General features: G+C 33.6%; 3 protein-coding genes and 1 non-coding gene across 4 annotated transcripts; 2 read left to right on the top strand and 2 right to left on the bottom strand.

Moving 5' to 3' along the window:
• Window positions 1–9,745: 9,745 nt before the first annotated feature.
• LOC21385816 (phosphatidylinositol 4-kinase gamma 2) lies at window positions 9,746–12,838 on the bottom strand. The gene is made up of 2 exons (XM_010105712.2): window positions 10,792–12,838; window positions 9,746–10,465 (listed from the first exon to the last, which is right to left on the bottom strand). The coding sequence occupies exons 1-2, from the start codon at window positions 12,160–12,162 to the stop codon at window positions 10,088–10,090; spliced, it is 1,749 nt and encodes a 582-aa protein (XP_010104014.1). The 5' UTR covers window positions 12,163–12,838; the 3' UTR covers window positions 9,746–10,087.
• A 5,720-nt stretch (window positions 12,839–18,558) lies between these two features.
• On the top strand, window positions 18,559–20,497 carry LOC21385815 (GDSL esterase/lipase At5g08460). The gene is made up of 5 exons (XM_010105711.1): window positions 18,559–18,904; window positions 19,339–19,466; window positions 19,590–19,829; window positions 19,917–20,172; window positions 20,265–20,497. Exons 1-5 carry the CDS (start codon window positions 18,559–18,561, stop codon window positions 20,495–20,497), a joined length of 1,203 nt encoding a protein of 400 aa, XP_010104013.1.
• Window positions 20,498–20,754: 257 nt separating this feature from the next.
• LOC21385814 (calcineurin B-like protein 7) lies at window positions 20,755–22,863 on the bottom strand. The gene is made up of 8 exons (XM_010105710.2): window positions 22,791–22,863; window positions 22,590–22,672; window positions 22,250–22,309; window positions 21,880–21,988; window positions 21,753–21,805; window positions 21,559–21,639; window positions 21,358–21,470; window positions 20,755–20,944 (listed from the first exon to the last, which is right to left on the bottom strand). The coding sequence occupies exons 1-8, from the start codon at window positions 22,861–22,863 to the stop codon at window positions 20,878–20,880; spliced, it is 639 nt and encodes a 212-aa protein (XP_010104012.1). The 3' UTR covers window positions 20,755–20,877.
• TRNAN-GUU lies at window positions 22,111–22,184 on the top strand. Its single transcript has one exon. It is a non-coding gene; the product is annotated as a tRNA-Asn (tRNA).
• Window positions 22,864–25,507: the final 2,644 nt, after the last annotated feature.

The following is a 25,507-nucleotide window of genomic DNA, read 5'->3' as shown; positions in this document are numbered from 1 at the left end:
GGTGTGGCGGGCTGTGGTTGTGGGGGTGGTGGTTGTGGTGGTTTGGGGCGTGGGGTTTGGTCATTATATGTTTTTTTTTTTCTTTTTTTGGGAAAGATTTGTTTGAGAAAGTGAGCCGAGAGTGGATGAGTGTGCTGTGTGAACTGTGAAGTGAAGTTTTGATGGTGGGATTTGTTGGAATTGGGGGTGTGTTTGTTTGGACATGGGCAGATATTTGAGGTTTTTTTTTTTTTTTTTTTTTTTTTTTTTTTTTTCAACGCTATATAGCATGTGATGATGTGACGGTGATGGAAGGAAAAGGTTAGGAAAATTACATTCATATTTATTTTGATGGAGTTAAAATTCACTTATTTACAAAAAGTGGGTTGTGTTAAATTGGTAGACAGAGGATTGTTTTAAATTTTTAATTTAAATTAAAGATATAATTTTATGTGAAAATTTATTATTATAATTAAAAAATTAGATGTAATTTTTTATAAAAATTTTAATTGTAATAAAATTTAAATTTAAATTAATAAAATGAACTAAGCTGATATTTACTTGATCAGTGATGATTTTATTCTATGGGAATAAATATTATTTTTGTGAGAAAAATGGGAAGTGGGGGTGTTTAGATGTAGAGATAAGTGACAAAGTGCGTGTTTGCTGTTTGTTACAAATTCTTTATTTGGATGTATATATTTTATCATTTAAACGTTAAATTATTATTTTTTTTTTAAAAAGGATTAGGGAGAGTGACATATTTGTTGAGATTCAACCTTGTGTTGCTTTTATTCATCTGGACAAAAAAAAAAAAAAGATCGCAGCTCTTGTGATGTGATAAAGCCTAGAAAAGATTTCGTTTTAAAATTTTGTTTTTGTTTAATGATTGAATTTGAGCTATGTGTACATAACAGGAAACAGAATGTAGCTTGGCTCTAGTTTTAAATATAATAAATAATATCCAGAATTTCTCATTGTTACAACAGTATTTTGCTAATTTGCAAAGTCTTCTTCTTCTTTTTTTTCCCCCTTGTCTGTATTGTCCTTCCTTTTAATTCTTCGGTGCATGTTTTTAGATCATGTGGAGACAAAAAACAAGTAAACACTATGCACAAAGAAATCCAATGGCAAATAATGATAAATATTGTTCATCTGTTAAAAAAATAAAAAAATAAAAAATAAAAAATAAAAAATAACAGTAGTGTTGAATTTTCCCTAGTTGTGGATTTGGACTTTGGTTCTTATGGAAGGTAAGTAAGGTATCTATCCCTAGGCACCAGGCACAGTTGAGATATTAAAGGCGATGGGTGGCCCCACAAAAGGAAAATTAAAATGTTTGGGGTGACTAAGAGATCCCATATTTAGTATAAGTATCTAAGCAAGAATTCTTGATGTTTTGTCGGGAAAAATATATAATAAATGTCGCATATTATAGTTTATGTGATGTTGAAGTTCAACTATGGCGTTTTTGAATGTTGTGTGGCCATGCTTGTCCTGTCCCCTTCGACCTTGAGACAGCCTTTTGTTCATCATCAATTTTGATAAAAGATTGGTTATGTTTTAAAACTTTGTTAGTGCATATAAATTTTAAGTAAAAAATGGCCTTATTCATTTTATGATTCAAATCAAGACTTTTCTTACATAAATTTAGGGATTGTTTGATTGGGGGATTCATACCCCGATTCGAATTATGGTTCATGGTTCGCTATAGTATTTTCTCTCACAAAAAATACACGTAAATCAAAAATAGTTTTAATCTTATGATTCTAATCCATGAATCAAACGTTTTCTTAATTTCAATTTTTTTACTATATTATTTTTCTCTTATATATAATTTAAATCATAACTTGAGTTGTGTACACGAGTATACTCAAAAAAAGAGAAAAAATATATCTTATTTTTATCTAACAATTTGTCTATTTCAAGAAGAGAGTTGTGACAAAGCTATTTTTATCTAAATATCAGTTATTATTACGTCTTTTTCAAAACTTCAACTAGCGAACGAAAGTGATGAAAGTGTGTGTCTAAAGAGGCGCGGTCAACAAATTGGAAAGATAATTGCGGTAAAACTACCGTTTTATAGTTTTCCAATTTTTAACTTCTTTTCAACCATACAAATACAGAGCCTAAAATTAATAGCATGCATAAGATTGAGAGCAATGTGCAATTCTTTTTTTTTTTTTTTTTTAAATGTTAAGGCACCGGTTATTCAGTAAAATTTCAGTGCTTTGTCATTGATTTTTTTTTTTTTACACACAATTTTTTTTATTTATTTAACTTTTGAATGGGGCCATTGTACTTGATCTAAGGTTACATTAAAGGGTCCCACTTTCAATTTCATGCTTTAAGGCTTCAAGGCTCCCCTATTTTCAGTACTTTGTTATTTTGTTATTTTGTTTTTTGAGCTCTATCTCATGGGATTTTTCAGCAAGCTTTGTTTCTCTCTTATTGGAATCTTTGACTGAGAGAGCTCATCTGTCAAGCATAGCTGACGAAATACATGGAGGCATTCCAAACGAACTTGTTTTGGTTAACTTCTTTGGCATCTTTTCACCAAAAGATAGCTGACGAAATATTTGTATAAACCTTGCAAATTTCAGGGCAGCAAGTTTCAAAACCTCAAATTGCATTAAGAAGAAAAAGAGAAAATTGCCCTTTTTGCAGGGCACTTGATGACCATCATTCATTAAGTGATACAAAAGAAAAATCCAAAAGCATCTTGTAATATAGAGCATGTTTGGCCAAGGAGTTTAAATCCCGATTCAAATAATTCTACTGCAATGTTTTTTTGTTTCATAAGAATTTAAATTTTAATTCAAATCATCCATCTAATTTGAACATATGCTGACGTGTTGATAATTGTATGACAAGTACCACCAGCAACCTAACATCTCCATTTGTGTGTTTGTTTACATCAGAATAGCAAGTAGTTATTCTCGTACGCCTGATGTAAACAAACGCACAAATAAAAGGGACAGGGTCAACAGTTTCTTCACATCGCCATTTTGGCCATGTTAATTTGTTGTATTCCCTGTTCCCACGATGCAGATGCAATTGTTGGGAGGAAAAAAACACGAAAGAAACAAAGAAGATGCAATTATTGGTATAAAGAACCCCCAAACTGCAGACAGCACGGAAACCAGGATTCCTATATGTACAAAGAACCTGACTGCTGTTCTGTTTATTTCACTGATTCGAGTTTAGAATTTGAGTTTTGTTACAGTAAAAAACTCTTAGAAACAGTCACATCTAATTTTTTTACTATAGTAAAAAACTTTCACACAACATCACATCTCAACTCAAATTAAAAACTCGAATTAACGAACCAAACGGCCTCTATGAAAAGTGAAACACACAAAAAAGTTGAGTTCCTGTTCAAGCTCTGAAAACACATGGGATGATCATGTTATGGTGGGGTTATTAAACCAGAGAAGAATGGAGATTTGAAGATATCATCTTTATGGAATTTTTTATTCGTATATTCTTCCTTACATCTTCCGGATACATTGTCGAAATCCTACGTAGCTGTTGGATTTGGACTATGTCGTAAGCACCCAATATTGGGTTCTGTCAAGTCTATGCGCTCCAAGTGTCTTAGCCCCAATTCGTTTCGTTAGTTTGAATTTCAACTCAAATTTTTACTATAGATTAAATTTAATTTTTTCTGTTATAATATTTTCTCTCACATAAATTCACTTTTTAATTCAAACCCTGTTTGGTATATGGGTTTAAGCCATTATTCAAATTAAGATTTTTGATTATATCTTTTGAAATTTAAATTTTTTGTGAGAGAAACACTGTCGCAGAACTAAAACTATATATTTGTACTTATCACACCCCCAAACAGGAGTTAGTGACATGAAAGCTTGTTTAGAAATTAACCCTAATTAAGAGGGTGATTAAACGATTAACAGTTTAAAATTTAATTTCAAATTCAAAACACTCAAGTATTTTCAAACAAGCCCTATTATTTTAACAAAATCGAGTTTTTAAGAAAAAGTGAGGCGGACTTTACAAAATACAATCACTGTTAAAATCAACATCAAAAGTCAGCCTACAGCATCCACATAATTACACTTGTGCATACATAATTAAATACATAAAAGTAAATAACTGATATCAACCACGGTCTAATAAAGTTTAGAGCTTTATAATTCATAGTTAATACATGCCTTAATGAGTCTGATAAAGATGGAAAATGCTTCACCGCTTCCTTTCTTCTAGAACTGAATTCCTCACTTATTTTGCGCCACTTCTAGCGTCGCCTGGATGGGGTTAAATGCATTTTGAAACATAGGAAAAATGAGCGAAAGACCCAGTAGGATAAGATTTGTAAAATTGAATAAATAAGTAAGAGAGTAAAATGAAATAATCAGGCCCGAAATAACCAATCGGAAACAAACAACCTTTTTCTGAAAGGTAAATAAATTGAGGTTAAATACATTTGAAACATTAAAAAAAATGAGCGAAAGGCCCAGTATGATAAGATTTATAAAACTGAATAAATAAATAAGCGAATAAAATGAAATAATCAGGCCCGAAATAATCAATCGGAACCAAACAACATTTTTCTGAATGATAAATAAACTGAAATTTCATATTACAGGCAACCAACAAGTAATTTAAGTAATTAAATTACTTACGACCAAAGTAAGGCCTTAACACCACCGTAGTGGCCCGTCTGGGTTTCAGGTTCTGCCCTAAAGATACGATCTCCATATCATATCTAGGCCATCAGCGGGCTTAACAGTTCGCAAGGTATCTTATCTTAAGAAAATGTTCATTAAAACTTGAAATCAGTCCATTATGAGATCAATAGCGAAAATCAAACTATTATCTTAAAAGTACTTTTCTTTATCAACATGTCTTTATCTTTTGAACATTACTTGGCCAAAACACTTTAAAACAGGCTAACAAGGATATGGGAAGAATATCCTACCTCTCGAATAGTTATCTTCACGTAGCCCTAGCTCCACTTGTCTTTGGAACTCTAAGTCTTATCGTGCCACTAGCTTCGTCATCAAGACCAACAATTTAGAGTTTATCATTTCCTCTAAACAATCTAATTTAATTATATACAATTGTATCATACTAGCGTACTTTAACTCAAAATTCAAAGTTCATAAACAATTTTTAATTCAAATCATGATTCTTTGAGAATTGGAATTCAATTAAGGGAAATGGAATGGAAACAATGATTAATGTGGCTAATCCACTCACTTTAAGTTCTCAAATGAGGTTAGGTGGGTTCTACATCGAATTTTGGGGTCAAAACATGGTTTTTAAACTGTTTAGGGTCGGATTAGTGTGAACCGGTCAACTGGTAACAGAGGAGTGTAACTCCACCGGTCGGCCGGTTGAATGATGACCGGTCGACCGGTGGGGAGCAGATCAGCCAAGAACAATAGCTCATTCGCGGGGTCCAAGGCCAAAACCTGAAATTTTTTGGTTTAATTCAACATATTCTCAAAAGAAATCAACAAATTCAGGTTCCAATAGGGGTTCAAAGAATCAAAAACCCATTTAAAATCCATTCAAAAATAAATCTAAACCAAAAATCACCAAACTCGACTAAAAACGAGTTCCACAAGGCTAGATCCAAAATTTAAAGAGAGTTTCAAAAAGTTTTACCTTGATCTAGACTTTGATGTTGAAAACTTCTTGGGAATCCTCGTTTTTTGTTTGAATCCGGTTCAAAATCCGCTTAGAGAGAGAGAAGCTTTGAGCGAGGGAGAAAGAGAGAGAGAGAGAGAGAGAGAGAGAGAGAGAGAGAGAGAGAGAGACGTGAGAGAGGGTGAGAGAAAGAGAGAGAGACTGAGAGAACGAGAGAGTGAGAGGGAAAATAAGGGAAAGAAAAGGAAAATAAAAGAAAATAAATGAAAAAGTAATACTGAGGGTGCGTTTGGTTGCAGTGACGAAATGGTAATAGGAATGGTAATGTGAATGGTAATGGAATGGAATTGGAATGTGTTGGAATATAAACTGATTCTTTTGTTTGATTGGAGTTATGGAATCAATACCTGAATGAGGATTATGTTGTTTAGTTGACAACAGAATAGAATGAAAATAAACTGTATTTTGACAAAAATACCCTTTTAATAATCCTAAATAATTTAATATTTTAATTAATTAAAATAGTAAAAAAATAATTTAATTATTGAAAAAAACTTTTTATTTGAAGGATAATAATTTAAAACTATATTTCAATTGTAAAAAAAAAATAATATTTGATAATAGTAAAAAAATAATTTAATTATTGAAAAAAACTTTTTATTTGAAGGATAATAATTTAAAAACTATATTTCAATTGTAAAAAAAAAATATATATTTGATATTTTTATGTAATAGTAAATTATCACAAGCTCAAATATGATAACTTTGGGCATCTACCATGATATTTTACCTGAAAAATAAAACTTTGGCCCCTATCAATAATAAAAATGATAATATATCATTCAACTACATATATAATCCCAAAATATTGTCATATGCCAAGTGAAGCAAGTTTCTAGTTAATACAATTTAACAAAGTGAAGAATAGTTGTTTTCGGGATATTGAAGATGAAGAAGAAAGCTTTTTAACCTATGTAAGTGCAAATACGATTCCTTTATATTTTTCTTATATATACGCTACAATCTATGAGGATATAATTTCAACATATCGTGTACATATAGTGTAACACCCTCCATCTCAACTAGAGGACACCACAATAAGACTTGTCTAGTTAAGTTGGTGGACATTACTTCATTCTATTGATTAAAGAAGAGTTTGAAAGAAAACAAATATTTACATATTATAGCATTAGTAGATACATAGAAGTACTATTAACAACAATTTCAATCAAAAAGATTTTTCTTCATGTTTAGTTTCAAAACATTAGTACTTCATATCATCAAGAGCCCAACAAAAAACATTCTCTCAAAATATCAAAAGTTTATCAAAAGCAACAAAATATCAAAATATCAAAAGCAACATATGAACTATCTGGCAGCAACAAGCAACTCGAGCAACTCCTACTGTTCACCCTCAGCATTTTCTTCATCACAAAAAACTAAATAAGCAATTGCCTAGTAAGTAGCACCCTTAACAGTTTATACCCATTTCAGTCTAAAAACATTTCTAGTCAAAACAGTCCTGGGCCCCGTCAAGTATAAAACATGCTTAGTACTTGATAGGCCGTGAGTTTTCAGAACCTGTTCTTTTCAGTCGAGTGGTTACTCAGCTTTGAAAACCTCGTGCCTCAAGGAATTTCACCACTATATTTTGGGTCCACTGGTCCCTCCTGCATCCCTTGCCTACCCAAATACTAAACCATATTTTACACTTCATTTTAAATTGAAACATAGGGGTACAATAGATTTACCTTGACAAATATGTTCATAAAACAATCATCATCATACAAGTCAGTCAATCCATTTAGCATAGAAAATAATTTCAAACACATACTATTGTTTCTTGTGAAGTTTGAAAACAAGATTTTACTTGAATTCCAATAGTTCTTAGGATAGAGTGGAGAGTGGATCCTTCTTGGTAAAGTTGATGTGCTATAAACCTATCAAATGCACATTATATCCATTTAAGCACAAGAGAACCATTTTGAGAATCACACATGTACAAATTTACAAAGATCCTCTTGATATATAAAAATTAAAAAAAAAAAAAAAACATAAACTTCAATATACAAACTCATTGGTCATTAAAATTTGCAGAGTAAAAATAGACATGACAAAGAAGCGTCCTGCAAAATTTCACTTCATTTGAGGTCCATTTGAGTAGGTTTAAAAATAAGCCAATTCGGCCATCTGTCAGGAAAAAGTCCAGCAGCAGACCTGATTTGGTAAAATTCATTAAAAATTCGTCTTTCAGCCTTTTCCCATGAAAGTGTGACCACAGCATGTTCAAAGTGTCTAGTTTCAATACCCAAAATTTCAGCTTTAAACAACAAGTACTATAAGAGATATTCCACTCGCAATCAGAGGTGTTCAGACAACCAAAACAGAATTTTCAGCTAAGCATTTCATCAAACAAATTGCATACACCTCACTAAAACACATTTGAACAGAGAAAAAATGAACCAAAACTCCTCCAGATCATGTCTTAAATCAGATCAAAGCAAGAGAAACACACACTCAATTCAACAATAACTCACACTAACCAACTAAAAATATGTCTATCTACAAAGAATTTATCTCTAACCAGCGCATAAACAAAAAACCCATGAAAAAAGCATCAAAAAGCATGAAACCACAATTATAATACAAGAAAAACACCTTACCTTAGCTGGTGTACAAGTTGGCCTCTCAAATTTGGGTTTAAACTTCAAATTTCTCAAGTGAAATCAAGGTTTTCTAGGAGGTTTCTCTTAGGTCCGGGTTTTGCCCATAATCAATGATCAGATATTTATCTACCACTTAGAAAATGAGAAGGTGCTTCTGTAGTACATGTAAAGAAACGAATAGAGAACACTAGCGTAGCACCTGAATTCATAAATGGATTATTTTCTCTATCAAGAATTTTTCGCTGATGAAGGGAAAAACTAGCATAGCACCTGAATTCTTATGAAGGGAAACGTGTAAGGCAACGTCGGCGCGAACCTCTTCCTTTCGGTCGGAAATCCGAATCAGACGAGGAGATTGAAACGAAAAGGAGACGTAGAGATTTGGAGGAAGGAAGAAAAGGAATCGCGAAGGAGAGGAGCGGCCGCCTGAGGAGATCCGGTGGAGCTTGATACGAACGAACTCGTCGAGGGAGTAGGGAGCTAGGGCTTTCTCTCTCTCAATCGGGGAGATTTTGGGAAAAAAATGGTTAGGGCTGAATGGAAAGGCCTTTCCTTTGGCTGAACAAGTGAATCACGATTCACTCAAATTGAGTCATTCTGAAGGTAAAAATGAAACCAAATGATGGAATTAGATGGAATAGCCTTTCCTTCTCATTTCATTCCTTCCAACCAAACACATCTGAAGGATAAATAAAAGTAAATGGTAGATGTATGTATTCCCACACACTTTTAGGGTGGAATTGTGAATACTAAAAGTAACTTAAAATTTATTGATTAATTGAAAAAATTAAATTAGACACACTAATAAATCACAATTAGTATAATTAAACATACTTAATTCTTGAGGGCGTTACAGTACTGTAGCAAAACCTATATACTAAATATACACTTAGGGGGCGTTTGGTTCATGGATTAAAACCATATGATTAGAACTATTTTCCATTTACATGTATTTTTTGTGAGAGAAAATACTGTAGCGAATCACGAACCATGATTCGAATCAGGGAACGAATCCATCTATCAAACATCACCTTAAGTTCTTAATTTAAACGAGCGAATCGAACGATTAGATCCCATTTATTTATTAAAAAAAAACTAATTGGAAATCCTTTTATGTGGGATATATTGAGTGAGATTGTAATGCCTCAACCCCCGGTGAGGTCCACCTTAAGGGCTTTATAAGGAAAGAGGTCTTGCGTTCAAGTGTTGGGAGACGCAAAAAAATTTTTGAGAGCCATTAAATGTCTAAAAGGGACAATACGTATGAGTAACGAATATAAGACCCGACTACGACTACGCTGGGGTCCTGCAAGATAGACCTCATGGCAGATTAAGGCGTTACAGAGACTTGCGGGTTTATGTTGGTGTAGATGAGAGTGAAAACTATGATCAATTACAGACAGTATGCAACTTCAAATGCTATAATACTTTTATTCTTTTCTTGAAAAAGCACACAATTACAACTTCTGAGAGACAAACCTTGACTAAACATCGGTTGTCCATGGTCCTCTAATGACCAATCTATATCTAAGTATCCTTTTCTGAGCTTCAAATCTGAATATGGGGTTAACATTTATGTACAATAAATTAACCTCCCACCTGAGTAATACAGTACCTTGCAATACATAAATCTGAGCAGAATACATCTTATTATTATGATCTTAGACTCCTATTCAACATCCCAATACAGGTTCAAGTATCAGTTGACAGAAGTGCAAAGGGAAGCTTTGACGATTCTGTGGAACAAGTAAGCCATCCACATTACATACATAAAATCAGCAGTCCATCTAAAAATGAACTGGTAATTTAGTTAGTACACAAATAAACTATTTAGCGAGCTGGTCAAGCATGGAATCCATAACTTTGGAGACAACTTCAAGAAATGCAGCTTCACTCATGCCAGGAAGAAAGGAGTCGTGGGCTTGGCGCACAATCTCCTCAATATCAGATTCTTTGTTTACATTTTCTCTGCACATAATGCTTCCAATGGCAAAAGGAGTGAGACCTCTTTGTACTCCTTTCTTCAGAAGCATAGTGGAAATACGGAGCGTGCGGGCACACTCAAGAGGAATGTCCCACCCGTAAAACTTCAAAAGGGCAATATCTTGTTCAGCATCTAATGAATTTATGTACTCAATGGTGTTAGGAGAATAAGGTTTCTGAGCCTGTGGCCAGTAAAGCCAATCAAAAGTACAATCTTCAAACTGCAAAGAATAAAGAGAAGTAAACTTGTTAGTAACAGAGGATCCATAGGCAATTACTAGATGTGATAAAATAGTTTATCCAGCTTTTTTGGTAGTCGCAAAAGAACTACAAATTGAGACGTTCAACCTGAACCTTCAATAACAAATTTGCATTTATCACTCCTAAAATGCACCCACATACACATTAAAAGAAATCAATTGCTAGATAAGTTTCATTACTCAAAAACGAAGGTAGTTAAAAAAATGACAAATAAAGTGCCACAAGCAACTAAATAATTAATAAGATTGTAAAGCAATCATGAAGAATAGAAGGGAGAAAATTGTACCTTCTCAGGCAGGCAGTATCCGTGATCAATAGGAATGAGCACAGTTTGACCCTCTTTACCTTTGCTGATCAATACATTCCCAGCGTGCCTGTCTGCATTAGCCATCCTTATATCAAAAACAGTAATCTTATGCACCTCCTCGACAGGGAATGCTCCAGGACCAACGTCCTCACAACTTCCTTCATTCCTCATGAACATCTGCAACGAACCAATCTTATTATTCTTTGGCGCACACTCATACCCTTCAGGATGGTTGAAACCCTTGTGGAAGCATTCAACCATGATGGTCGGAGGCACACCAGCAAAGCCCATCACCTCACCTGACAAGGTGCGAGGTCCGCTTCTTGGATGATCCAATAGGTATGCAGCAACTTCCCTTAATGCTCCTTCTCCTACTCTTGTTCCCCTTTTCAGCCCTTCTCCATTTGATGATACGGGCAAGCCACGGGGATTGTTCATAGCCATGGGCTCCTCATCAGTAGGCTTAAACACAGAAACATAGTCCTGGCCTAATGCATCTTGCATTAGATAAGTTCCTCCAGTTCCCTCAGAGGACCTGATAGGTTCATTGCCTTTCTCCAAACCATCAAATGTAGACTTAAACATATCCCAGATGAGTTGTGGCAATTCGACCTTGGGATTAACAAGAATTGGTTCCAACCAGAAATCTCTATCTCTACAAGGTCGCTTACTTGTTACAACAGGAAGTTCCACAGATCGGTTCTCTCCTTCATTGGTTCCTTTGTCCCTGGTTTTGTAAGGGACTTCAGCCACAACAGAGAGCTCCAAATCCTTCTCAACGGGCTTAGCACGAACTTTTGCAGATTTCTGAACCACCAAGTGAATTGCAGCATCATTGTTCTTACATATATCATCCACAAGCCTCTGATCGTCGAGCTTTTCCCCATTGAAGAAAATCTCTTGATCCTCAAGATCAACAAAGCCTTTCCCTTTCTTCAAAATCCTTTGCTTCAGATACCTTATATTTTGGTACCTATCAATGTGGAATTCAAACTCCTTCCCACAGCTGGTCCTAACCGTGATTAGCAGAAGATCAGAAAGCCTTAGGACCAAATGCAAGACATTCCCACCCGTCACACCATAATCCTTAACGAGTGAGTCATTCCTAGCTAACTCCCTGCCTCCAAACACAAGCTTCTGCTTCTTCACCACGAACCCTTTACACGTCTGGATCCTAAGTTTCACCGACGCAATCGAGTCCGACTCGAGGACACGCATGGGAATGACAGAGCCGGCGACACTGAGGTAAATTAGGATCGATTCACTAGAGCAGTGCCCACGCCGGCTCTCAAAAAAACCAGCGGAATGAACCGATTCTTTGCGAATCGGACTCAAAACATCAACAGACATTTTCGAGACGGTTCTCCCCAAAATTGACCCTAAAAGCCTCGCCTTTTGTCACCGATTTCAAATTACAAGGCCTCTCAATCAAATTGATCAGAGACTCATATTCTAAAATCACAGACAAATGAAAATCAAGAAGAAATCATATACAGACAACACCAACACAACAACAATTAAAAGACCAAAATCCTAAATCCCCAATAAGAATAGAAACCCTCGGGGTTCAAGTTCAAGAACGAACTCGAAAACCTAGACGACACAAGCTCGAAACAAAACCGAAACTTGATTAATCCAATGGATTATCTGGGTTTTGGAATCGAAAACATGCGAATTCTATCAACAATTAGCTAAGGAAAAACTCTCGGAAAATCGGAAATGGATTTTTTTTTTCTCTGAGAGTGTGGATTCTTATCGGAGAGGAAGAATCAAAGGGAAATGTACGAGGAAGGAGTGCTTAAATTCTCAACAGATACCGAGATGGCGAGCAGTTGGCGATGAATTGAGCCGATTTTTTCCATTGTCCGAGATTGGACGGTCTTCGATTTCCAGTTGGTCCGTAATTTTCTCGCCGCGTTTTGCTGCTCCGAGAAAATTGTAGTCAGAGAGAGACAGAGACAGAGGCAGAGAGAGAGAGAGAGAGGAAGCAGAATTGTAACCGTTGGCTTTATAAAGCCTTTTTTTTTTTTTTTACCCATAGCCGTTGTCTTTCGTTTTTGAAATCTAAAACGACGACCTTAGAATGATTGTTAGTTAACGTCCGTTTGACTCGCTTTTTGGTGTGGGGCTTGCGACGACCTTAGAATGATTGTTAGTTAACGTCCGTTTGACTCGCTTTTTGTTGTGGGGATTATCGGATAATAGACAGTAGAATCTAAAATAATCTGTCTGGTCGTAGTTTTACCAAAATGTCCTCAGACTATTTTGCGAGGAGAACTGAAAATCGAGTCGTCAGATGTAATTAAGTTAAAGATAAAGTTGTAAATTTCGTTTTAGGGTGAGTAATGGAGTTAGCTAATTCGTCTTAAAAAGGAAAAATAATTCATTAGTTGAGGTAATAATAATAACATAAAATTAAATCCATATGTAAAGCTCATATTGTGTGATTTAAAGTGTACTATGTCATTCTCTGTAAAATTAAATATTATACCTATTAAGTTTTAAGTATAGATATTATGATCAATCACCTTAATGTTACCGTTAAATTAAAATTTTAACACACACTTATAAAGGAAAAAAAAAACTAATTTTAATGTTAGATTACTTTCAAAAAAAATTTATACACGTATATTACATTAATACCGCCACACGTATACTCTAATTAACATTGTTGAGTCTAATAAGATAAAAAGGAATCAATTTAACGTATAAAAATGTCATTACCGTCAAAAGCAGAGAGAAATATAATAATTAGATATAGTGATATACATACTGTGATAACATAAACTAGCAATTACAAGTACAAAAGCATGTGTAAAGTTGCAAAGCCTCCTCATTTCTATGCTCTGTAAAGCTTTTGTTTTGGAATCAAAAGGGCCAAGTTAGTCGCCGTTGCACTCGAGAAGGGTCCCCAAATCTACATTGCATATCTGCAAAGGCATTCAGCATTGTTTTCGCTTTGTGGAAATCGAGTTTCTTTTATTTCAGTTGTTTTCTCATGTCTCAAAGAATCGACTCTTTTTCAGTCACATAATTAAGATATTAATCCCCCCTTGCCATCATTGAGGCCACTTGAAGTAGCTATGGTACATAAGGAGGAGGGTAAAATTGTCTTCTACATTTTATTATCTATTATCTCACAATATACAACGTTATGAATATATATATATATATATATATATCAACACGATAAAGGATAATTTTGATTATGTAACACATGGCTTTCTATTTTGTCCTTTCGTCACAAAAGTAAGGTGAATCTCATGTGTCGCTTATTAACAAAAAAAATACGTCTAATCTCTAACTATTGAATTTAAACAAACTCCATTCTAATAGTACATCGGAAAAAATCCATATACTAAAAATGAACTCGTTATATTCAACAAATCATTGCTAGCTTTTAAAATATCAGCTCCATATGCTATGTTATAAACATGATTTACTGTAACAACTTTCTATCCACATTTTATTTAATTTCCAGTATGGGTGGTGTTACAAAACTTAAAACCGAAATCTATAGTGCTTGTGTTTTAATTTGTAATAATGTGGTACAAGTTCTGAAAAATAATATATTATCCAAATAATCGGTGTATATATCCTTGAATATTATTGCTTTGATAATGCCTTGTTTTTCTCTAGTGACCACACTCGAAAGGAAGGTTCCTAACCTTTTGAAAAGAATTAAGAGCAGGTACACTGAACGTGCAAGGGCTCTTATTATGAAGTCATGGGATAATGGTTTTAGTTTGCAACTCAACTCTTGTTTATTTCACCGATTTGAGTTTAGAATTTGAGTTTTATTACAGTAAAAAGCTCTCATAAACAGTCGCATCTAACTTTTTTACTACAGTAAAAAACTCTCATATAAAATCACATTTCAATTCAAATTAACGAACTAAACGGACCCTAAAATAAATGTATTTGAGTACATGTCCATAACTTTATTAAACAGCATTATCGATATGCTCAATTATGAAGCAAAAAAAAAAAGGGGGGGGGGGGGGTTTTGTCATTGAGAAAAAAAAAAAAAAAAGGGGGGGGGGGGGGTAAGATCCGTGGGACTGAGATCTTTGATTGCTTTAGTGGGTTACATATAGTTTTTTATTATGAGGAAAAACCAAGCCGAAAGTTAATAATTGATGATAAAACAAAGAAATGAATGATATGCCTTCTGGGTCATGTTTAGCACTATAATCACTCTCCATGTGGGCAACAGGCCCTACGTCCCATGCCTAAATACCGGTCAGAGAAAAGAAGGGTAAAAATTATTTCTGATTAATAATTATCTCGGTTTGAATTGGGTCAGGATATATCCAATACAAATTGAGTTGATACGTAAGATAAATAATAAATTTTATCCACAATTCCACTCATCTCTGCCGAAATATGGAATATTTTTCATTATAAATTAAAACTAATGTGAAATACTGATTCATGATGGGGCTCCACTTTCATCCGGATTTATTTATGTTAGAGTGTGTAATATTTTTCTATTATAAAAACATGGTTTGTTCTCTTTAAAAAAAAAAAAAAAAAACATGTTTTTTTTTTCTGAAATATAAAAGGAATGTGTTTTTTTAAAATTATAGAGTAAATCTTATTTTCTCCTCATAAAACATATACTATATAACTATAGTCCCAATTTATTTCATAAACTCGAAAAAGTCCTGCTTTATTCTTCGAACTAAATAAAAAATAGACTAAAATATCCCTTCAGCATTACATACGGAGTAATGGATGACATTTCTAACATTTCGAATGAAAAAAAAAAGGAGATTTTTTATTTAAGGAAGATAGTGTAAAAGTAATGAGACAAAATTAAAAACCCAGGCAAAAGAAGAAGATCATACTTACTGTGTTTTTCATGTGATTTTTTTTTTTCTTATATATTTTGCTGTTAGGTTTTTTTTATGTGATTGTGACACAATTCACCTAAGAATTATAGTTTTTTTTATGTGATTGTGACACAATTCACCTAAGAATTATACAAGAAAGATGCTCATAATTCAAGTCCCACTGTATTCCTGCCCGTTTGAAAACCATACCAAATAGAAATATATGTCTCGTTCATTTTACCAATTTGAGTTTCAAATTCAAGTTTTGTTACAGTAAAAAATTCTCACAAACAGTCACATCTAACTTTTTTACTACAATAAAAAATTCTCACATAAAATTACATCTTAACTCAAATTAAAAATTCAAATCAGCAAACTAAACGAGTCCATAATATGATTAGAATTTAAAAGTTATTTTTGTGGATAACAAAAATGTCAAAGTTCTGACGCTCCAAAAATAGGAGTAGCCGTTGAAAGAGGTGTTTTGACACCGTTTTCACTTTTCAGTGGGCCAGTGGGGACGGTTTCTAACAGGCGTTAATTAAACTGTGAGTCTCCGACAAGAGACTCAAGTCAACCTTGACCGTTGGGTTGCACTACCAGTAATATAAGACGTTTGGTTCATGGATTAGAATCATGAGATTATAACTATTTTTGATTTACGTGTATTTTTTGTAAGAGAAAACACTGTAGCAAATCATGAACAATGATTCAAATCATGGTATGAATCCTTCAACCAAACGTCATTACTATATTATGGCCTTCAAATTAATGTGTTTAAATTAAAAAAAAAATTAATGCGTGTTTAAGTTTTTCCTTTCACTTTCTTTTTTTTCAAAGAAAATACTTTTTTCTTTCCACTTATTTTTTAGAGAAACAATGGTTGCTGTAGCGTTAGTCTAGTAAAGATGGAATTGTATTTAAAATAAAAAATAAAATAAAAAATAAAATAAAAAAAACATGTTACCTATGAGAAGGATGGGTGATAAATTCATGTGTGAATAGTAAATTTTGATATTTGATAACAAATCACTTTTTTAATGTAAAACTTTTTATTGTTAAATTTGATATATAAATTAGTATAGCATTTGAATTATTTTAGAGTAAATAGAATTAACATTTTAAATACATTACTTCCACTCTCTCTCTCTTTTTTTTTTTTTGGGGTGTCAAATCTCACATTAGCATTGGTATTAGCATTGTAAATCATCTAAGCCTGTTCTTATTCAAAATCTACTTCTTTTAAATTGATGTTATCTGTAGATTCTAAATTAAAATGCTATAAAAATTGACATTAAAATTTTGATACCTATGCATAGAGTTAAAACCGTGAGACCAATAAAAAGCGTTATGCTGAAACAAAATATTCTTGCCCAAGTAAAAATAATGCTTTCCTATTACGGTTCTATTCATGTTATAGTTATAACCTGTTTACATGCTTGCTCTTTTTCTAAATACTATTACATTTTGTATTAGCCCATTTTTTTTAAGTATTGTTTCTGTGAAATAAATTTTTACCACATACTAATTTATTCAAAATTTATTCTATTTTTATTCCGTCTAGACAAATGTATTTTTCTCATTCTTTCAACTAAAGGATATTTTGCACACTTTTTCCTTAAACTTGAATATTAGAAACTTGCCACTTAAACTTCTAATTTTGACAAAATTTCCCCTTTAACTTGCAAACTATTGTAATTTGCTCTGTTTTATCAATTTTGCTATGAATTTTTGTTAAATTTAAGGGATTGAAGGTTGGAGAATTGAGAGATTAGTGTCACAATTTAGAGTGAAATGTTAGAATTTTTTGTCGAAAGTGTTTTTTTATTATTAATTTAACACAAATGTCATCAAAATGAAGCACACTACAACAATTTTATAAGTTAAGAGACAAATTATCAGTTAAAGATTTAAAGAGTAAATTATCATAACCCTACAAATTTAGGGGTAAATGTACAAAATACCTTTAACTAAATAAGAGAAAAAATAATTTCCTCAAATTAAAAGAGAGAAAGAGCTAAAAAGCATCTTTCTAAAAATGTTTCTGGTAAATAACATATTTCAAAAGAAGCAATACATATTTACAATAAATAATTCAATTATAAGGCATGTTTACGGAAAATTTACCATATATATGTGCTTCGTGGTATTTACCATAACTATTTTAATCTCATTAGTGCCCCTAAATTTTAGTGTTAATCCCATATTATCTTTTAAACTGCGAAAATTCTCATTTTACCTTATGAATTTTAAAATTGTCATATTCAAGTCCTTTTGTAAGAGTTTATGTTAAAATTAGACAGAAAAAGTGGGGGGTTAAGTGTGACCATGTGATTTTCATCTGTTTATTTATAATAAAAATTCAATTAGAAAGACCACGTGATTGTATTACTCTAATTTTTTTATTTATTTTTAACAAAAATTATAACAAAAGAAGTTAAGTGAGAATTATTTAAAGTTTAGAAGAATAATGTGAGAGTTTTTAAAATTTGATATGTAAATTGAGAATGACATTAAAGTTCAAGCGACACCAATGATAATAATCCTTTTAAAAAAATGACCTATCTTCTATAATTTTTGAAATGAGTAATCTTAACAAATACTTTTTGAAAGTGCATGGGTCAGGATTTGTACATTTTACTCTTAAATTATAATCTTTTTTGTTAAATAATTATACTAATAAAAGAATATTTATAAAAAATAAATGGTAAAGGTGTAAATTTTATATTTTTTTTCTTTTGAAATTAAAATGGAGAACATATTTTGGGCCTCAACCATCCCCACCTACGCTTGAGTTGGGTTCATAGTTCCATAATAAAAGGCCCGCGCTTAAAGTTGGCCACCTTAAGTCCTTAACTGCCACCTTACGCGCCAAAAGTTGAAAATCTCCTCTCTCTCTCTCCCAGAAACAATGGAAGTTAGTCTTCTTGTTTCCCTCATCACCATCCTCATCTCCTCCTTTTTTCTCCAACCAACAGCTCTCCAAATCCCTCAAGAACCCATCGGTTTAGCCGGCCCCGCGATTCTACGGCCTTCTTCTTCGGCGGCCTCTTCGAATCCTGCAACTCGCTCAGTCCTGCAAACTCCTCCTCTGGCCCCTGCGTTGTTCGTCATAGGCGACTCCTCCGTCGACTGCGGGACCAACAATTTCCTCCCGACCCTCGCCCGAGCCGACCGCCTTCCCTACGGCCGCGATTTCGACACGCACCGCCCCACCGGCCGGTTCTCCAACGGAAGAATCCCGGTTGATTATCTTGGTAAGATATCTGCTTTCTTGATTTCGTTTCCCTGTCTGAGTACTGGAAAAGGGAATGAAAACAAAGGGAAAGTTTCTCTTTTTTATGTTTGACGAAATTGGCTTTGTCATATTTCTTGGTTTCTTTTTTGTTTTCTTGCTGAAAGATAAGTATAGAAAAGTGAATAAAATGTGGATAAAGCCTTTGAAAAATCCCTCGTGTGGGAATTTTTTCCAAGGAATTGAAGAAGTCAATAAATTTTTCATGGAATTCTTGAACGAAGCTCATGTACTGCGTTTTCTTTAACTAAACTTTATGGTTAATTAGAGAATCTGGGTATTTTGGAAACTCACATTTGAATATGTTCTTCTAAGATGCATAATGTGTTTAATGAAAACTTGGTTAGCTACAAAATTTCAATTTTGACTTTAAATTTGTTTTTAATTCGTTATTAGCACTTCGTCTTGGGCTTCCTTTTGTTCCAAGCCATCTTGGGCAATCTGGAAGTGTAGAAGATATGATTCATGGAGTGAATTATGCATCTGCTGGAGCTGGAATAATCTTCACAAGTGGCTCAGAATTGGTATGGTGGATTTCTTTCTTTCTATTGTTTTTTCAATTTTTTTTTAAGACGGGGTTCTAAAATGTAAAATTTTGAGACTTTTTTTATGGGGTGAGTAATTTTAGTTTTTGTGATCTTTTGTAGGGTCAACGCATTTCCTTGACACAACAAATTCAGCAGTTCACAGACACACATCAGAAGTTCATGCTGAGTATGGGAGAGCAAGATGCAGCTGATCTAATCTCTAGCTCAGTGTTTTATATCTCCATTGGAATCAATGACTACATACACTACTATCTTCGAAATGTTTCCGATGTCCGGAATCTCTATCTACCATGGGCTTTCAACCAGTTCTTGGCCTCTATAATGAGGCAGCAAATCAAGGTGATGTCACAATCTTAATGTTCTTCTAGTTATGTTTAGTCCCTAGATAAATTGTTTGTCACATTGGTCTTGATTTTATTTCTGCAGAACTTGTATAACTTAAATGTGAGGAAAATGGTTGTCATGGGGCTGCCACCTATAGGTTGTGCTCCTCACTACCTGTGGCAGTACAAAAGCAGCAGCGGTGAATGCATCGAAGAGATTAACAACATGGTAATGGAGTTGAACTTCGTCATGAGGTACACGATCGAGCAGCTCGGTAGGAAGCTTCGGTATTCGAGTATAATCTTCTGTGATGTGTTTGAAGGTTCCATGGATATACTAAAGAACCATGAACGTTATGGTAAGACCCTTTGATTAGTCTATTTTGCACTGTAAAATATAAATCTATCAGTTGTGTCCTGATCTTATGTGTCATATGTTTTCTTTTCTCAGGTTTCAATGTCACTGCTGATGCTTGTTGTGGATTGGGAAAGTATAGAGGTTGGATTATGTGTCTGGCACCAGAAATGGCTTGTGGAAATGCTTCTAATCATATCTGGTGGGACCAGTTCCACCCTACCGACGCAGTCAACGAGATTCTAGCTGAAAATATATGGAACAGCCTGCACACAAAAATGTGCTTTCCCATGAACCTGAAGGAGATGATAACTAAGAAGAGGGCCTAATGACCCCAATTGAGAAGTTTCAGAAACTTGTACATACTTTGATCTAGCAAGGCAAAAGGTCATGATATTCATTTTGTTACAAATCTTGTGATTCAGATACAATGAGATTAAAGTGTAGGCCAGTTTGGTAGTATGACTGAGAAAGTAAAGTCTGAAGTCCTTATGAGATTCTTTCTCAGCCTTTTGTAGTTTTTCACTTTTGGTAATGCAATGTAGTATTTCTGAGATTCTTTCTCAACCTAAAGTGTAGGCCAGTTTGGTAGTATGACTGAGAAAGTAAAGTCTGAAGTCATTATGAGATTCTTTCTCAGCCTTTTGTAGTTTTTCACTTTTGGTAATGCAATGTAGTATTTCTGAGATTCTTTCTCAACCTTTAAAGTTTAGCTGTTAGTGATGTCTTCTACGTCTGGTTTCAGCACAAAACTGGGAAATGCAAATGTAATGTCCCTGCAAGAAATAAAGAGTTGGTCAACTAAGATAAACATATAGTTTTAGATGCAGTTCATAGTAATGTACTAGAAGATTAGAAACTGTTTATATCCCAAAAGAAGTTCGGTTTAATTGAATTCATGAAGAGGTGATTCTGCAGTATAATGGGATTGTTAGTATAAAAAACTATCGTTGAACCGCTTCCTAAAAGCTTAAGTTTTTCAGAAAATGATTAAGTAACATGATATGAGAGTAGGAGGTTCTGAGTTCAGACTCCCTGTAAATACGCTCTCCAGAATTCTCCTCACATGCTTTAATATGTTTCGGGTTTATACTTAAATTGTCTTGTGCTTCAACAATAACTTTTGTCAAAGTTTGAATATTGGTGATGAGAAAGAGGAAAAAAATTGTACAGACAGTGTGGGAATTACCTCAAATATGGAATTGTCATGTTCTTCAATAAGGATGGATTTTGAGCCACTAATTCTCTCCACTCTTCCATATCAATCTTTCCATCTCTCTTTGAATCAGCTTCCTCAAACGTCTGTGAAGTTACAAAGCACATTGTCAATTAACTGCAAAACATGATTAACTAGGGGGCTACTTGATTGCTTTTATTTTGCAAACATCACCTTTGTAATGATTTCTTCAACAATTTCATCAGGAAGGATCAAGTTTGACTCTTTGAAAAGCGCCAAGATTATCTCCTTGATCTTTACATCAATCCAAATTAAAAAAGAAAAAAGAAAAACAAATAGTTTCCATGCTATAAAATTCTTGGGCCATAATAGAATTGATGTTTATGTTTTCATGCCTACTCTTTTACCTCCTCACGCTCTATGAAGCCGTTTTGCTGTAAATCATATAGTTGAAATGCACCTACCACAACCAATTTGGAAATTTAGTACAATGGTTATTAGCAAGAAGAATAAATATTGACAAGAAATCCATACGTGCAGCCTTTTCTGCTTGAGGTGTTTCTGGATGAAAGACACTCAGACATCGAACGAACTCTCCAAATTCGATCACCCCGTCTTGTTTCGAATCGAACAATTGAAAGATCTATGTATTAGATGACCACAAACACATTAAAAATGGTCTCAAGAAAGAAGCATCAAACAAGAGTGTTCTAGCATGCCACAAAAAGTACAAGAAATTATGTGCATTAACTAAGGCAAAAAACTGCTGGAATAGCTCAGTTGGTTAGAGCGTGTGGCTGTTAACCACAAGGTCGGAGGTTCAAGCCCTCCTTCTAGCGTTTTTTTTTTTTTCATTATTTCTTATTTTATTTTTATTTTTATATTTTTGTTTTTTCTTCCTCACCCTGTCTGCTAGAAGACTTTGTTTCTTGCTGTTCCCAAATAAACCAAGCTGAAACTCTTCCTGAAAAATCAAGATCAATCTCAGAATATGAGTTCCATCTAATGAAAATGAAACTGTATATATACATGTATATAGATATATGATATATATATATATATATCTCTTTTAAGAGGGACTAAAACAGTCAAGCTTTCACTATATATTAGCAAAATTTACAAATTTAATCTTAGAAATTGCCTAAAAGATTAACAGACTGTCATGCATTTATGTACATAACGATATAGCATTATATAACAGATTATGCAATGTATTACACATAATCTTTCTTTCCTAAACTTACTTTGCTTATTAGCCCATCATCAACTATGGAACTGCTTATCTTCTTGAACAGCTCATACAAAATCTCAACCTCGTCAACACTAACTGCAAGAATATATATAATTAATTAATAATAAAGAAAACCAATTTCAAGAACTTCTGTTTTAAGTAAACTCCAATGTAGCTAGCAAAATAAAACCCAAAATAAATAAATAAATCTTACAACAGGTTTGAGATGACAGAACTGCAGGGTCTTCATATGATCTAAGCCTCTGCTTCGTGCAAAGACAGCCCATAATGTATGAAAAAGAGGTTTCTTTAAGAGAAAATATTTTGTAACATAAATAAAGGTTTAGAGTTTTTTTTTTTCCCTTCTCTTTTTTCTTTTTTTGGGCCATTTACAACCACACGAGACTTGAGAGAATGTGAGCCTGTACAAAAAGGGTGCTAATTAACGTATCTAACTTTTTCTTAATTTGCTAATTAACGTGCGAACTTTTGACTTGATTCACGTTTAGAACTATTTATGAAACTCTAATGACGCATGCTTATCATTCGATGTATAAGGTTGAGGTATGGAACTCTGCAGAAAACAAGGTGCGTAATACTTTATATATCTTCTTAATTAGGCTAATTAGAATAAGAATAAGAATTTTGATTGTAAGGTTTCCAGATAATAAGCTAGAGAAATAGCATATGTTCCAACAATGTTCGAAATTTTAAATAGTACCCTTTTTATCTTTTTTGTTTATTATGTTTATGTTTTTTTCTTTTCTTTTCCTTATTTTTTTCCCGCTAGTTTGGACTTGCTGTATATTGCTTCATTGCCTGACATGTCAAGAGTCTTCGTATATGTTTAAAGGTGGTCGTTGGCACAACTGGTGGCACTCGGCACCGCAACCGCATAAATGATTACTATTTATAACAAGAAGCTTAGTATTAAATAAAAGGATAAAAAAAATAGCTTTAAGCATAAGTATGAAAAGAGTTCATATTGTTAGGGGCGAATTGAGAAAGCGGGGGTGTGACGGAACTAATGAGGTGTGGGACAAGTGTTTGGTATGAAGATTCGTGTCATAGTTCGTGACTCGTTACAGTGTTTTCTCTTATAAAATACACACGTAAATCGAGTGATTTTGAATTATGATTCTGAATCCATAAACCAAACGTTCATAAAGAGATCTAAAATTTTAGAGTTGAGGAGAGACAAAATACAATTTTTATAAAATTTGATATAAAAAATAAAGAAAAAAATTTGGGTGGGCGGCCGTCCATCCTCCTTTATAGGTGGCTCCGCCACTAATAGTGCTTACACTAAAAGTTTAGTTCAAATTATATACATTGTGATACAATAACACATAGTAATTTGACTAGACACCAACAATATTGGTCTTGGACAAAATGGCTCCATGCCATCATTATCATGCATCAACGTTAAAACTAATCGTCCAATATTATGATCAAGAACACCTTAAGCTTAACCAAATTTTGTTAAGTTAATATGGAATTAAATTTACAAGAGACAGTCTTAACATTCATGAAACTACAGGGCAAAATGTGACATTTCCACATAACACAATGGATGATATGTTATTCTACATCACGGTGTTTCTTTTAAGCACTCTTTTGAATAAGAGCATCCCTATTCATCTTCATGATATTAAAACTCCACTATTCAAATGAAATGAGTCTCGTTAGGTGGATAAGTAGAACTTAGTAGGAATCATCATTTTATGAGTGAACGGTTTTATCCCCACGTGAATGAATACCATTTTTGTTTGAATAAACATCAGGTATATAAGTCAGACAAATAGAACATCCCCACATGTGACTTCTACTTTTGGTATAATTTAAGCCTTGTTCATTTTACGAATTCGAGTTTTACTACAGTAAAAAGCTCTCAGAAACAGTCACATCTAACTTTTTCACTACAGTAAAAAATTCTCACATAAAATCACATCTTAATTCAAATTAAAAACTCGAATCAGCGAACTAAACGGGCCTTCACCAATAAATCTGCAACACCCTGCTTCACCATAACAGAATCGAAAGGAACTATAATTGTCCCATCATTCTTGTCATTTTGTTGTTATGCAAACTTAAGATGGTTTATCTAAATCTTGGTTTTTTGTTTTTTTTTCTGTCCCTTATTTATTTCTGGGAATATCACCTATATTACACGTAACAAATGTTGTTTTTGGTGCATATGCAATGTTTAAATTCCAAAAAAATGGCCCGAGTGTCTTCAATTTGGATTTTGGAATCTGATTCTTAAATTTATTTGCGGTGGAAAAAGGATCGAGGAATTGAAGCTAGGTTCTCTTTAAACATTCCTTTAACAAGGAGAATTGATGATTGAAGAAGAGCTTGTATATTCCTCTAAATCTGGAATTATATGGTGGAAAATTGTATGCCCATATTTTCATGCCGTTCAATTCCTCAATAATCAACTCAATTTGGCGAGTGAGAATATTAAAAAACATGACGTAGACAACACGGGTTAGAGAAACAGGAAATTTTGGGGCATCTTATTCGTGGGATTATTTGGTTATGTTATGCATTCAAAGGCCGCTTGAGGTGGTACGTACATGTCCAACGTAGACCGGTAGAAGCACCAGTTCGTGCTTGAAAGAACATTCTTATACCTAATACTAGGAGAGGGAGAGGTAAATCAAGAATTATGTGGACCGAAGTCGTTAGAAAAGACATTCTAGATCTAGGCATTCAGAAAAGTTTAATTTCGAATAAAGTTGTGTGAAAAAATAAAATCCATATAGCCGATCCTAATTAATTGGGATTAAGGCTTGGTATTATTGTTGTTGCATGCATTCAAAGAGCATACTCTAGATATTTGGATTTTGAGGGGAAAAAAAATGTTAAAGATGCATCAGTCAGTGCTTAAAAGTTTAAAGCTAAATACATATAACTTACCCACGTAAT

This window comes from Morus notabilis, unplaced genomic scaffold, assembly GCF_000414095.1.
Source record: "Morus notabilis unplaced genomic scaffold, ASM41409v2 Scaffold726, whole genome shotgun sequence".
NCBI lineage: Eukaryota > Viridiplantae > Streptophyta > Magnoliopsida > Rosales > Moraceae > Morus > Morus notabilis.
Note: the sequence above shows the minus strand (reverse complement) of the source record. Positions and strands in the feature narration are given on the sequence as shown.

What these genes read in the sequence shown, in the direction of transcription:
- LOC21385816 (XM_010105712.2), bottom strand. Translation starts at nt 12,162, where the DNA reads ATGTCTGTTGATGTTTTGAGTCCGATTCGCAAAGAATCGGTTCATTCC. An exon ending in GATACTGCCTGCCTGAGAAG is followed by an intron (nt 10,466 to 10,791) that starts GTACAATTTTCT and finishes TATTCTTTGCAG; the next exon opens with TTTGAAGATTGTACTTTTGA.
- LOC21385815 (XM_010105711.1), top strand. Translation starts at nt 18,559, where the DNA reads ATGGAAGTTAGTCTTCTTGTTTCCCTCATCACCATCCTCATCTCCTCC. An exon ending in TAATGAGGCAGCAAATCAAG is followed by an intron (nt 19,830 to 19,916) that starts GTGATGTCACAA and finishes TTATTTCTGCAG; the next exon opens with AACTTGTATAACTTAAATGT. An exon ending in AAAGAACCATGAACGTTATG is followed by an intron (nt 20,173 to 20,264) that starts GTAAGACCCTTT and finishes TTCTTTTCTCAG; the next exon opens with GTTTCAATGTCACTGCTGAT.
- LOC21385814 (XM_010105710.2), bottom strand. Translation starts at nt 22,863, where the DNA reads ATGGGCTGTCTTTGCACGAAGCAGAGGCTTAGATCATATGAAGACCCT. An exon ending in AAAGTCTTCTAGCAGACAGG is followed by an intron (nt 21,989 to 22,249) that starts GTGAGGAAGAAA and finishes TCTAATACATAG; the next exon opens with ATCTTTCAATTGTTCGATTC. An exon ending in TTGAAGAAATCATTACAAAG is followed by an intron (nt 21,471 to 21,558) that starts GTGATGTTTGCA and finishes GTAACTTCACAG; the next exon opens with ACGTTTGAGGAAGCTGATTC.